Genomic DNA, 15017 nt, shown 5'->3' with positions numbered 1-15017 from the left:
AAGAAAGCAGAGATTGTTGGCAAGGGCAAACACCGAATCACTAGGGAAATATAAGAATTCTTTGCGATCGAAAAAGGGGGTACAAAATGCGTGAGCCAAACGACGAATAAAGATGTGTTAACCACAAAGGGGGGAGATCATGATATCTGCTAACCACAAATTGGGGGATCATGATCTGTGTTAACCACAAATTTGGGGAGCACGATCTGTCGTTACGATCCTAAGTAGTAGGAGGGGGGAAAGGCTAGTCGTGGATGTCAACCCATATTTATGAAAGCAGAGATTGTTGGCAAGGGCAAACACCGAATCACTGGGGAAATATAAGAATTCTTTGCGATCGAAAAAGGGGGTACAAAATGCGTGAGCCAAACGACGAATAAAGATGTGTTAACCACAAAGGGGGGAGGTCATGATATCTGCTAACCACAAATTGGGGGATCATGATCTGTGTTAACCACAAATTTGGGGAGCATGATCTGTCGTTACGATCCTAAGTAGTAGGAGGGGGGAAAGGCTAGTCGTGAATGTCGACCCATATTTATGAAAGCAGAGATTGTTGGCAAGGGCAAACACCGAATCACTAGGGAAATATAAGAATTCTTTGCGATCGAAAAAGGGGGTACAAAATGCGTGAGCCAAACGACGCTGCGTGTACACAGCGAATTTATTGCCTTTTGAGATACGCGTTGATTGGCCATCCCGTGATATGTTCTGTGTAGCTGCTTTTGTTTTGATTAAAGTCCAGTTGAGAATCAGCGCTTGGCCTGTGTGATTTCGACTTTATCCCTGTTTGTTGCGTGTTGTTTGCGCTTTTGTCAGATGCTTCCGGTCGTAGTCAAGGGGTTTTCACAGCGAAGCTGTATACCCCTACCAGCCAAGAAAGTGTTCGTGTCGTTAGCGTTATAAACGAAAAACTCCCGGCGAACAATTGAAGGCAAAACAGCATATCTCTTTTGAAATAAGGCATGCAATAAGGCGCACATCATACCAGCTCAGTATCGGTTTTAATAAAGAAAACCACAAAACAAGCATCAAAACCACATGATGGATGATAAGACGCGTGTGAGCAATAGGTACACCCTCTCAAGAGTTCCGGAAAAGATTAGGTTTGCTGCTGCTTCGAAAGAAGTTGACGTCATTCGAAGCCGTCGTGTGAAGTGCAAACTGCATAATGGATGATTACGGCGCCTGCGAACAATGCGAAGCACGTTCCTCCTCTCCGCGTGTGTTTCTCGGTAAAGATTACGGTTGCGTAAGCTACTCCTAGTGGAAAAGTACACAACAGCATAGAAATCACGTAGGGACGTCAATACGCTTTCATATATAACATGTGCTTTACCAATGCAACTGAACCAACCACCCTTCATGAATCATGCATTGATTTAACCTTAGAAAAAATGTCTCTACAGTAAGAACTAAAAATCTCAGTATGCATCACACTGATCATAAAGTAGCCATGAATGTCGCTGTGAAGTAATAAAAATGAGGATGTGTACATTTCATTCGCCTCTGGTTTCAATCTTTGTAGAGCAACGTGTGTGAATTTTAAACTGACGCCACAATGGGTAATCGTTGTGGGTGTCGTTTACAGCTTCGCTGTCCAACCACCTTCATAGCGTCAATTGAAGCAACAGTTTTTGTTTTTTCTTCTTTTACGTTTGCAGTACCAGAAACACAGCCCACTCGACAACTCACGCGTTTGAACCTAACTAATAAGGATGCTGAACTACTAAAACGTCACTTCTGAGGGCCTGAATATAAAATGAATGTCACTAAAACAAACTTTCAATACACAAAAAAATATATTTTAGCGCAATATTTACGTTCCGGGACTCGTTTGAGCGATCTAAAACATGTTTTTATAAATACTGTGCTTGTTTTTTTAGAGACCGTTGAACTGGGTAAGAACAAGTTAAAAGAGTGATCAGATTGTATTTAATAGACACCAGATGCAGATGCATAATCCGGTTACTTCTCCACAAAATCACCGCACAGATTTAGGGACGTATTATGAGGATGCACAAACTTCTGAAAGCACTCCTAAAAAAAGGTTGCGACGTGGGCTCTCAGTTATCTCATTATGCATCAACAAAGCCGTCAGTCACCACAAACATGTAATATCAACGCAGGATACTGCATTAAGTGTCAAAAAAGACGGGCAGGCGCCCTTGACGTGTGGGATTAGCGAAAAACATCCGTGGCGACTGAAGGTCCTGCGGAAGTAGTGGTGGAATGTTGGAGAGCCAAAGCTGTACCTTCTTTAGGAAGGGGATAGAAGGAGCTAGTACCACGTCATAATAACTGTTTAAATACGCGCGTTGAATATGTAAAAAGTAGCTACAATGCGTATATACATTAAGTGCATATTGACAAATGATATTCCCACTTTTTTTTTTTTTTACTTCTGCTTCATCGGAAGGATTCAAAATTCATGCGGCAGAGAGCCTTACTCATTCCAGCGATTATATGGAGAAGCAGATGTACAGTCAGTGTATAGTAATATTTTATACCCTCCTTTTTTTACCTAGTTTGTCGAAAGTAAAAAAAACAAAAAAAAAAACAGCCCCTCGTACTTCTGGCTTACGTCTCGCAATAAAAACATCTCTTTCAGTCGCACCTGGCTTAAAATGAATCTCGCGACGCAACATTTACGCTAATTATTTTTTGTATTGTTTTTGCGAGAAAAGGTTACTTTTGGCGTACGTGTCCTTCCCAATTGCGCAAAGCAATGTGTTTGGGCACTCAGTGTATTTCGAAGCTAGTCCGAATCAAGCTTGAGTTTTGCGGTAAACAGATCAAATGGAAGCGTGTTTTGAAGTTCCCTAAACTCAAAATGTGTCTCGCGACGCAAATACTTCTTTTGAATTTTAGTGAAAGCTTTTCTTAAAACGTAAAATCCCCCCCCCCCCCAAAAAAAAAAGAAAAGAAAAAAGAAAACGCGAATGACGAAATGACAGTTTATCGCCCTCTTCGCGCCACTCAACGGTCGTAAGCGGAAGCTCTCGCGCAGCCTGTGATGTGCATCGGAATTTGTGACGGTGCTAAGTGGACCGACTTTTCGACAAATGAAAAATCGCATCAATTTGCCTCAGTCTTTCACCAGACCCCGTATCAGGTGCAAAGGTTACAATGCGGCATGTGCGTTTTGCACGTACAGTTAATGCACATGAAACCAACCAAGATCAGCCTAAGATAGATATTTTGGTCGCAGCACGATTTGCACAGAAACGTGCGGCAGATAAAATTAATTTTTGTGTGCCATCACGGGATACTAGAAATGCCTGCGCCGCATTGTCAACATGGCTAAGGCTTGGCGACTATAGTCAGTGACAGGTCAAGAAGAAAGTGGAAGCTCCTCCCACCACTTTCCGCTTCAGCGGAGCGAACGGTGGAGAGGAGGTCGCCTCCCCTACAGCGTTCGGACTACTAAAGTGGAACGGGGTGGGGGGGAGCTTCCACTTCGTTCTTGACCTGTCACCAACTTTAGTGGCACAAAATGTGGCAAACGGAACAAAAAAAAAGAAAAGAAGAAGAAGGAGAAAAAAAATCACAGGAGGACACATTTCTACACGCAGCCACCGCATTTCTACAAGCAACGCGCCCGCTCGTCCGCGGCGCGTCATAGCTGAAGGCAGAGTGTAGAACACGTGATACTGTAGGGCACAGGGAGTGGAAGCGATTCGTTGCAAATTAGTCATAATATATCAACTGAAATTGCGGGATAAGTAAAGAAAACTATGTATTCTTGGTAGTAACCTAGGCTTCAAAAAGCATATTATTCTTTAGTCTTTTATATTTCTTATTTTATTTTAGTTATTAATACACTTAACCCGATTTCGGACTGTTAGAGGGTTGATGGCTATACAGAATGATACGAAGCGCCAACATAATATTCAGTTGGTGCATGATGCTTTGTTTTCTTAATTATTTTAATGAATTGATATATAGAAAAAAGTAAAGGCTAGTTTTAAGTTCAAAGCTGATTGACAACTTCGTTGGTTTCCTGTGACCAAGGACCGTGCAATTTTGTAGACGTGTAGCATTTTCTCTAGAAACTGAATAATTTTCAGTGAGTCCATGTTTTTAAGCCCCAAACTGATATTTTGGAAATAACACAGGTGTGGTGGCTATAAAATGTAGCTCATTATACTCTTGTAAGATAATATTTTGCTTTCTTTGACACTTCGGGAACGAGTGGTTACTTAGTTGCCATCCTCAAAAATATCATGTAAAGAAAAATGAATTATCTAATAGTCATGGTGCAAATATCAAGTAAAACCAAATCGCATTCAGAACATAAAAACATGGTTCCTTGATAATAATTAGTATCACTTGGAAGAATGTTCGCACATATTCACGGTGATGAGCCCTCATTCTTACCTCGTTGAACACACTGTCCATTGGAACAAATGCCGATTTCATTGACCAGTATATTCTTGCGCCAAAACCAGGGCCACGTACGTTTTGCTGTAGATCGAAACTATAAAGATAATCAGAATTCGGAAAAATATGAAGTTTCTACAACTGTCATTGGCTGTGTAACTACACGTAACAATTTTTTTAAATTATTTGGGCATGTTATAAAATAGTTTTGTAGAAAATAGACACTGATAAAAAAAATTTTACAAAAAGCAATGGTCATTGAGGTTATTTCAAAAGTTCGATATATATTTTACGTGTGTCAGTTCTAAGCCCAAATTCTTCTTTTATGCACAGTGAAAACAAGTAAGAAAGATGTTATTATTAATGTCCATAGCTGCCTTATTTTATCGTAACTTGTCAGTTTTATGTATGATAAATATGTCTGTCACCTTTGACATCTATAATTTATTATTTGCGTTGAAATTATGGCCTCTGCTCGAGCATAATGATATCTTTGATTGCGGAAGCGGCTAAAACATCGGATAACGTAATGAAAAATACAAAAAAAGGCAGTGTAGTGTTTGTCGTCAGTACACACGGAAAGAATAAATAAATACAATCATTGAGCAAGCTCACGCATTGTTTTGAGTTAAGGTGGAGTACAAACGCATTTCGAAGACCTGGAATTATTGGTCATACTAGTTCATCTAATTTAAGTATCAAAATTACAGTTTGGAAGTAACGCTAAACATATTTTTACAGTGTTTCGAAATATTGGCACTGTCTCTGAAGTTCTTAATTATTCATTTGACACTTATAAAAACAGAAGTATGAGCCACTTTTGTCTTCAAAATCCTATAATGCATGCACTTTATATCTATAATATGAAATCCATGAGGGGGTTATGAAGCTCAAAGCATCGTATAAATTTGTTTAGAATACATTCAAAATTGGTTTTGGGAAGTGAAAAATATATTGTTAAATTATTTATCTACTAGAGATTGCAGGGAAATTAACGACACATAACCTGACGTCACGGGACGTCTTGGTATCACCCAACGTTGTTAGATTAGCTCAGTTACGAAACTCCTCATAGACGCTGCTTGCACCCGAGCAGCAATCCCCCACTCACCACGACTGCCGTCATTCCACGCGCCACGCGTGGAACGACATTATTAGAAGTTCGTGTTTAGACACTGTGAGGTCGGTCCGCGTTTGAGGTATGACGACGCTGGTTTACGCTGTGGATTAGAGCTTTAGCCAATGTAGTATACGACTACTAGCCTGGGGATTTTAACATGCATTCTGCAGTAGCGATACACGACTGCGCGCCGGTACGATACTCATTCAAGTTGGAACGCTCAGGGGCGGGGTTTGAACAGAGGATCCCTAGGTTCGCAAGTGCGAGTTTTACCTCCTTGTGCTCTCACCAAGCAGCACTGCGCAAACGTACTTGGCCACCAATCCCCCTTACTGATTTTTAAGAAGATAAAAAAAACTGAAAACACTGGTTCAACACAAGAATATCTCGTGACCTAAACACATGTAAAAGCCAACACAGAAATGTATAACGCGGCGTGTGAATTACTTAGCATTTTTTTCAAGCCAATATTAGCTATCGCAAAAAAAAAATCAAACAAATTTTCTTACCACGCACTGTGTTCCATTCTTTAGCATTTCTGTAGTGCCATTTTTACATTTAAGTGTACAACTTGTATCAATATTGACCTGCATAGAACATTAAAAAAAGTATTATAAGGTACCCACGAATAAAGGAATTAATTAATATTGCTCCGACGCACTAGAAATTCATACATCGATATGCTGAAGAACTTTAGTCTTTGTCATTGGACACTAAAATATAAACGAATTTATTTGAGATTTGTTATTCGGAAATGTTGTTTTAATAGTTTTTTTTTTATAGTGAGTTTTAGGTTAAGGATGTGCCAAATGGACACCACCACGGACATTGGCGCAACTCAAGGTGCCCAATGGAGGAACACTGAATTTATGTGCTTGTTTGGTTAAAAAAGATGTCTCTTCAGGATCTCTTATCATTGCGGTTGGACAGCATTCACCAATGCTCCTTAGACGTCAGCGCGATATGCACCGCCGTAGTGGACTATATGCGCATAGCGGAGGAATTAGCGGTGAAGGGGCGTGGGAGGAGCTCCTGACGCATTCTTCAAGTGTACCTGACATTTGGGATATGTCCATGCAAAAACTCACGGGACATGATTTTGTAAAGACTAGATGGGCTCCATGGAGCGAATATGCTGCGAAATATCGACGAATTTTGCTTGGCTGCTTTTGCTCTGCACGTGGTATCAGCGCAGTGGCTGCTACGTCGCCTGCAAAGCGAGCGTGCCGTCGGCGATGTTCGTAAGTTATTCGTCGCATAATTGTTCCTTGGAGTTCAGCCCATGTTGCTTCCGATTTCACTAAGTATTTAATGTAGTGTGTGCTCCCTCTTGATATGGACAAGACACCGGGAACTTGACGTCTTTGTACTTTGCGCTTATAAAACAAAATCACAGTAAGTTTATTTCTTATTTTAAAGTTGGATCAGCTATAAAGCTGCAAAAATTTGAGGAACATTTTAAGCAGCCGTCAGTTATATTACAAAAAAAACATTAATAGTCAATCGTACCAATACGGTGCTACTCATCAGACAAGCGACAGAATCTAGAAATCTATAAACCCAATGACATTGTCGTGTCATCCTGTGATACTGACATCCTACTGATAATTTAAACACGTGATTTCCCACCAATCTATAAGGAAGCTTGTCCTGTTTGCTCATGTTTTATTGCGAAAAGCATCAATGTATTTTTAATTAATATATCTTGTCAGGAGTTCTGGCACAAAAAGAATGCTGAGGAGGTCATTTTAGCCCTCCACGGTGTGCGATAGAGATTTCATCAACGAGCATCTTCAGCTCAAAATAAAATGCACTGTTCAACAAACTCACTTCGGAACTGACTGTGAGTACCTTCCTTCCACATGTATCTTCGGTTGGATCTGGAAGAAGATTAATATTTTTTTCTTGGTGCCTGCACAACGTTCTTATTCATTGATTAATAAAGTAGCCCTTGAAAACACAAAATCGGTCGTCACTTTTTATTTTTCATGAACACAACCTTGAAGTACAAGAAAACTTTTGTAGTTGAGCAGTTCTTATGACACTTGCACTATTCCTTCTCCTACATTGGTAGTAAACCTTATTACACCTAAACGCGGAGCTCGTTTTTGTTTCGCTTTGTTTAAACTCACTTCGGTTTAAAATTCAGTTTACCTAATTTTGACATATTATGGTTGGCTTTTCACCTAGATGACACTTAAGTTCAGTATGATTTTACCTAAAAAGTTACAAACATTTCCCCATGCAGTTTTTGTACAAAGTATAATCTGTATAATACAAGGAGAAATAAACTGTGAATTTTTCTTGCATCTATAGTTAGGAATATATCTCCACGTAGTTTCTATACGAGCCTTAATTACAAAAGAGATGTGTAATTCCTTCTTTTATTTTTTCGAACCTATTAATATGACGTCTATAGCCTTTTAGCTATATAGTTGCCAAACATTATGGGTCCCGGATTATAACTTCGACTAGTACAATTTGGTGGGTGATTGGGAAACAAATTCCAATAGTGCGACTAAAAAGCAGAAGTCAAAGTCAAGAGACAAGAATTATGCGAGCAACTAAAAAAATAAACTTCTATTAAATCGCTTTGAGGTGAACCTATTTCCACCATTAGCGGCTATCCCAAAACATGCTTGCTGAAATTCACATTAAAACAAACAAAATTATTTGAAACTGTGGCGGAGCATTGTCATCCGTTTTGTTCACTGAAAGCCTTAAATGCGAGATTCGACTGCTAATATAGCTGGCTTTCAGTTGTTTGTAGTTCTCGCCAATAACTCTGATAACCGTACGCGTAAAGGGGAAATAAAATAAACCTTCAGTTTTTGATATTGAAAAACTTGGGAGTTTGTTGGATAGGTCTGAATCTTCTCTGGTAGAGTGAAGGTCCTAAATGCCCAAACTTCAATTAAATCTAATCAACGTTTTTTTCGCAGGTTTAGTAACGCTTTCTGCTGAATATATTAATTAGCATCCGTATTTCTTCTAGCAGTCACTTCAAAATAACACAAATATTACGTTGAAACTAAGGTAAGAGCAAAGAAAAGCTGCCTTAGTTTAAAATAAATAATTGCCACACATTGATCGAAACAAAAGGACGCGGACATGCAGTAATATTTTCGACTCAACTGTAGGTCTATAAGAAGAAACAGGTTTAATCAGACGCCATATATAAAAAATCAAAGCGGAAACGAGTTGGTTAAAGTTCATTAAAAATTACTTGTCCTGTTTAGTTTCTAATTTCCAGGGTGCTCTCTTTGAGCATTCTTTACCTATTTTAAAGACACGTGTCATGCTTTAAATGAACCATGAAACGATTTTAGACAGAATTTGACTGACAGCATATAGCTCATGGGACCGAAAGAAACCTGCCACGCAAAATTAGGAAGGCAAATTCCTAAAGCAAAGTGGTTAGGTGGACTAGTTGGTTCATAGTTTTTAAAAGGTAACCAGAGGAAGGTTTCAACATTCCTGCTGTTTCCTCAGTTCCAAATTAGATTGTTCGACTTTGCCATAAACATTGAAATATCACATAGTATTTGTTATTCTTCTCGAGATTACACCCACTCTTAAGAATTTTTAACAACTTGTCTGCAACACTAAGCAAAACCGAACTGAGGAAGTCCGCGGTCACAAGTAACTGCACTTGTCCAATGAAGGTGTCATTAATCACGTGACGACACTACTTCTCAAGAGCTGCACGTAGGGAAGAAGACTCGTTTCTCTTCCTCACTAGATTTGAGTGAGCGGAGTCGTAAGGCAATAATACCTTTTTAGTCCGAGGTCTGTAGGACCAGTACATATCACACTTTCTGAATTGTAAACGAAAATTTAAAATTGCAGGAACTGCTTGGATGGAACAGCGCGGATGGTTACCAACTGGCCCAAGCATCCACATTATCACGCAGGAACTGAACATTTTGACGCTCATGCGTGAAATTCAGACCGTCACAGTTCTTAAACAAATTCAAAACATCCTGCACGACCTCACCAACAGCCCCATTAACAGTGGTATTTGAAATCAATAATAGTTGTCCCTAAGGTTGAAGCCTGGGCGAGTTGGTGTGACATACTTAAAAGGTTAAAACAGCGCAAAAGACAACGGACAGGGTAAACAAGGACACAGAGCACTGCGCACTGTCTGTGTCCTTCTTTACCCTGTCCGTTGTCGTTTGCGCCGGTTTAACCTTTTAAATATTTGTCCATTACCTAAAACCTTAAACACAGGAAACACGTCAATATCCAAACGAATGGCTCGGTCGCACTTGGCTAAGTAAATGTCACGAAGGATAGAGGCAACGCTGGAGCCAATACAGATACCTTCCCCCTGCACGTAATAATTCACTTCAAACAAAGCAGGGTGGACTCCAAATACAAATTTAAAATCTCACCGAAAATATCCAGCCCCCCCCCCCCCCCCCCCCCCCCCCCGCCACCACCACCACAAGCCTTCTGTAAACTAACCGCTCCGTTTTGTTTAATTCGCGTTCGACGAGTGCCGTGGAGAAAAACACAGGTCGCCTTTAGGTCTCTCCATTAATCATTCAAACCAGAGCTTAGCGTTCTGACATGCACGCTTTCATCTCCTCCTCTCCCTCAGCTTTTCTGCTCATTACTCACGCCATAGAAGTATGTACTCACGGGTTTCTGTGCATGTTCCGTTTTCGCACATCCCGACTTCAGGGCCTTTAAATATTGACCGAAAAAAAGATCTCGGTATCTGTAAAATGTTATAAAAGATTTGACCGCATTGAAAACACTGAACAGATGTAATAGACGTTCATATTTTTAAATAAGTTTTAAATAAGTTAAAAATATGCGCATAACTTATCCGCTGCCAAGGTGGCAGTGAAACACAGTCTAAGTCTCTTTCTTCGAAACCGCGGTTTGCAGGTTTCAATATCGGCTGTGGTGCCTTGTATTCAACGAATGTTAATAGCATCTGTTGAAACCATAAAGTGCAAAAGGGACAGTATTACCAAGCACCCATATAGGGAGAAGAAAAAAAAGTATGCTCGCCGAGATCAGGAGAAAAGAGGAAGAAGGCGCTCGGCTGAAACGTGCACGAAGAGACAGAACGATGGTGTCGTCACCTTGTGAGCGCATTCCTTTTCTTTTAGTGTAATTTACCTTTGCTTTAGCGATTAAATGTTTAACTATCCGTTGTACGGTGTCGACTCCCCTCTGTGAACGCAACATTTTATTGGTGCCGAAACCCGGGAGAAAACCCCTGAACGAGTCTCCCAAGAACGCGACATCCGCAGCGAGACAGTCAAACGATGGATCGCTACACCAAGAAACGTAAGGTACTTCGCACTCAAGTGACACGCCTCATGAATGAGTGCAACGAACGACTCAATCAACAGTTGACGCCAGAAGATGCGAACGTTTTACACGACCGACTGACGGGACTTAAGGTAGAGCTAAATGACGTGAACAACGAGATCGAACCTTTAGTCCCTGATCAAGACAGCGAGACTGAGTTTACTCACGTCTTTGAATAAAACGATAGAATCACAGCCTGTCTTTCAAGACTAGCACATCGAGGTAGGACTGGCTTTCCGAATCAGCAAAGCCGACCGATAAACGATAGAAACGACAACCCCACTGGTGCGACAACGAGAATTCGAGTGAGGCTACCGAAGCTCGAGCTGATGAAGTTCAACGGCTCCGTCAGCCAGTGGCAAGAATTTTGGGAACAATTCAACCAAGTTGTACATTATAACAACGAACTAACAGAGGTTGACAAGTTCAACTATCTGAAGACAGCAATGACTGGAGATGCTGCAGCAGCGATTGCCGGACTTCCGTCGACCGCACGATGCTACGAAGACACGGTCACATTGTTGAAGAGTCGCTTAGGAAACCAAGACCTGCTCGTCCAGACCCACCTAAAAAGACTGATCGATGTCAAGCCAGTGCGTTCTGCCTTGGACGTTCGTGGCCTTCGTTGTCTTTACGACACAGTGATCTCAAACATCAGAGGTCTGGAAACGTTGGGAAGACAGCAGGAAACCTTCAGTTTTATGTTATTTCCCATCGTTCAACGTGCCCTCCCAAAAGAACTACTCCTAGACTTCAACAGGAAATTAGTGATGGAGCAGCCGCAGGACTTAATAGTTCCACGAAACACACTAACGGCGACGACAACGCAACCAAGAGAGTCTTCGCATCCCAGCGATCAAGAAAGAACATCTCCACAACGGAGGACGGAAGATTCGCTTTCCAAGTTAGTTCACTTTTTAAGACTTGAAGTACTAAGTCGAGAAAACCTCGCTGCTTTGCAAGCTATGGATACTTATGGCGAGCCGCGGAAAAAAGAAGCAGATCACAAGAAAAATGAAGACAACGAGAAAGCACGGAAGAGTCAAACTTCGGCGGCTCTACTGAATCCGTCCTCAAGGGGCGATCGATGTTTTATGTGTAAGTTGACTCGACATACCGCTGACAACTGCGACGCCGGTACATCTTTACGAGAGAAAAAAGACCTGCTCCGAAAAGAGAGGCGATGCTTAGATGTACCAAGAAGAACCATCAAGCAAAGGAGTGTCGGAGCAACATAAGATGCCAGAAGTGCGGAGGAAGACACGCAACATCAATGTGTGATCCACATTACTCTCTGGGAAAACGGACAAATAATGATACCGTCACAACAAGCGTCCCCGTCAACTTGGAAGCGACGACGAAGAACCAGGAAAAACCGATAGTCTTTATGCTAACCGCCACAATTTGGTGTACTGGCGGCAAAGAAAAGTTTCAACTCCGAGCACTTTTTGACGGGGGAAGTCAACGCACTTTCATTACAGAAAAAGCATCCAGAAAACTTGGTTGTAAGCTATTAGGTCATGAGCGTTTGACAGTCGGTGTCTTCGGTGGCAGCGTCACAGAGAAGGAATTCCAGCGTGTATTGGTGTTTTTGACAACACAGACCGGAAAGATACATCAACTCGAGGTGTTGGAGACCGAACTGATATGCAACCAACGAATTCCAGTTCCATCGAAACACCTTAACGACAAACTCAAAGAGCTAAACTGCTCCATCGGGGACCTCTCCAACGATGAGGGTCCGACAACCATCGATCTTCTGATCGGATCTGAACATTTCTGGGAGCTGACCACTAGACGGTCGCGTAAGCTGGAAGGAAGGCTCAGGGCAGTTGAATCTGTCTTTGGATGGAGCGTTCAAGGACCAGTCGAGGTAGCCACAGAGGAGCTTCCTTGTTACCGGATCACAGCTCTCAATGCTGAAGTGACCGAGTCTACGACAGAGATTCTGAAGAAATTCTGGACACTGGAGACCATCGGTGTCAATGATTTCGAAAAGAACGATCTGGGGAACGATCCCATGATGAATAATTTTGAAGAAACTGTGACACAAGTAAATGGACGGTACAAAGTTGCCCTTCCCTGGAAAAACAGGGTGGACCTTGGGGACAACAAGGGGGTCGCTATAAAACGCCTGCACCAGCTAATCAGTAAGCTACGAAAGACACCTGGGAACCTACAGGCGTACGATAACGTCATAAGAGAGTACATGGTGAAGGACATGGCAGAACGCATAGTTCCGAGTGACAACGAGAACGAACTACTGACCTATTACATGCCACACCAAGCTGTGGTTCGGGAATCAAGCAACACTACAAAGCTCCGGGTGGTTTTTGATGCTTCGTCACATGCATACGAAGCAAAATCACTGAATCAAAACCTCGAGAGTGGACCTAATTTAACCGCGGACCTCCTGAGCTTGCTGCTTAACTTCAGAACACACAAAATAGCCCTAGTGGCGGATATAGAGGAAGCGTTTTTACAAATTGAAATTGTCGAAACAGACAGAGATGCGCTTCGTTTCTTATGGTTTGAAACGACTCCGCCGGTTTCTGGATCTTTACCACCCATGGAATGCTGGCGCATGAAACGAGTTCCATTTGGAACCACGTCAAGCCCTTTCCTGCTTTCTGCAACTATTCAACATCATTCGAAAAGTGTGGAACATAAGTATCCTGAGACTGTGAAAACTCTTAAGGAATCGTTTTATGTCGATGACTTGCTAACTGGAGTAGATGAAGAAGCAGCAGCCGTGAAGATTTACACGGAAGCCAAGACCATATTTAGCTCTGCTTCCATGACGCTGCACAAGTGGGTCTCAAACAACAAGCGTTTGAAGGAGCTTTTCGAGCAAGACTATCCAAACCACACGACTCACCTCGGGTACCTTCCAGGGGTACTGAAGGTACTGGGACTCACCTGGGATCCAGACTCCGATAGGTTGACGTTTACGACGAGCTTCAGATTAGAACAACAAGAGAAAGAAACTAAACGAAGCGTCGTGAGAACGACTGCAAGGCTCTACGACCCCCTGGGATGGATATCCCCCTTCACTGTGAGAGCGAAGTCGCTGTTTCAGCAACTGTGGAAAAGGAAGGTCGATTGGGATGATAGCATTCCCGATGATATGAAAGAAGAATGGTTCCAGTGGTGTGCCGAACTAGACGAACTTAACAAGATTCAAGTACCACGTTTTTACGGGTTTCTATCGAAGGACCGTTCAGAGAATGTTGCGTTGCATATCTTTGCTGATGCAAGCACCGTAGCCTACGGTACGGTTGCGTACGTCTGCAGTGCCGACGTTGAAGGTAACAGCGTATCAACTATTGTGATGAGTAAATCAAGAATAGCACCGGTGAAACCACTAACTTTGGCAAGACTGGAACTGATGGCTTGCCTTCTCGCCGCCAGATTATACAAATACCTGACGGAAAGTTTACATGACGTACCAACGAAAACATACTTGTGGACTGACTCCACTATTACGTGTCACTGCATAAACAGTGACGCCACCCGCTGGAAACCGTTTGTCCAGAACCGCGTCACAGAAATACAGAGTCATAACAACAGAATACGTCGGAGACATTGTCCTGGAAAGGAGAATCCAGCAGACCTAATGACACGCAGCATAAAAGCCAGTCGACTAGTAAATGAGCAACTCTGGTGGTCCGGACCCGAGTGGATCAATAGCCTTGAAGACTACTGGCCTAAGTTGGCTACATCTCCGGACTTAACAGAACAAGACGCGAAGGAAAGACGGACAACTGAAGTTACACAAACAACTACACTTCCAGCAACAGCACTTCCAGTAGTAGACATAAACCGCTTCAGTTCTGCCGACAGAGCATTCAGAGTGACAGCTTGGATTCTTCGCTACGTAAATAACTTGCGACGGACGGAAAAGACAAGTGGCCCACTCAGAACACAAGAAATTAATGAGGCGGAACTCTACTTTTTTCGTGAAGAACAACGAGAACACTTCTCAAGAGAGATTAGATCTACCCAGGAGAACACGAGACTTCCACGAGATTCTCCTCTTCGAGAACTATCGCTTTTTATCGATAGTGACGGCCTTCTATGAGTGAAGGGACGGCTACAACACAGCTTGAAACCCTACGGGGAACGTCATCCGATAGTCCTCCCAAAAGCACAACTTTCCAGTTTGTTAGCAATACAATCACAC

At 42.1% G+C, this 15017-nt stretch overlaps 1 protein-coding gene across 1 annotated transcript in view; it reads right to left on the bottom strand.

Annotated features, from left to right (window-relative positions):
- Nucleotides 1-15017, bottom strand: part of LOC120840204 — a 116403-nt gene that overhangs the window by 48332 nt on the left and 53054 nt on the right. The window contains exons 7-10 of the mRNA XM_040210611.1: nt 10151-10229; nt 7334-7383; nt 6013-6090; nt 4381-4480 (exon numbers count right to left, since the gene is read on the bottom strand). Of these exons, the coding sequence (XP_040066545.1) occupies nt 4381-4480; nt 6013-6090; nt 7334-7383; nt 10151-10229 (307 nt within the window). The remainder of the gene's footprint in view (nt 1-4380; nt 4481-6012; nt 6091-7333; nt 7384-10150; nt 10230-15017) is intronic.

The sequence above is a fragment of the Ixodes scapularis genome, unplaced genomic scaffold (assembly GCF_016920785.2).
Source record: "Ixodes scapularis isolate PalLabHiFi unplaced genomic scaffold, ASM1692078v2 PGA_scaffold1__304_contigs__length_218370807, whole genome shotgun sequence".
Classification (NCBI taxonomy): domain Eukaryota; kingdom Metazoa; phylum Arthropoda; class Arachnida; order Ixodida; family Ixodidae; genus Ixodes; species Ixodes scapularis.
Note: the sequence above shows the minus strand (reverse complement) of the source record. Positions and strands in the feature narration are given on the sequence as shown.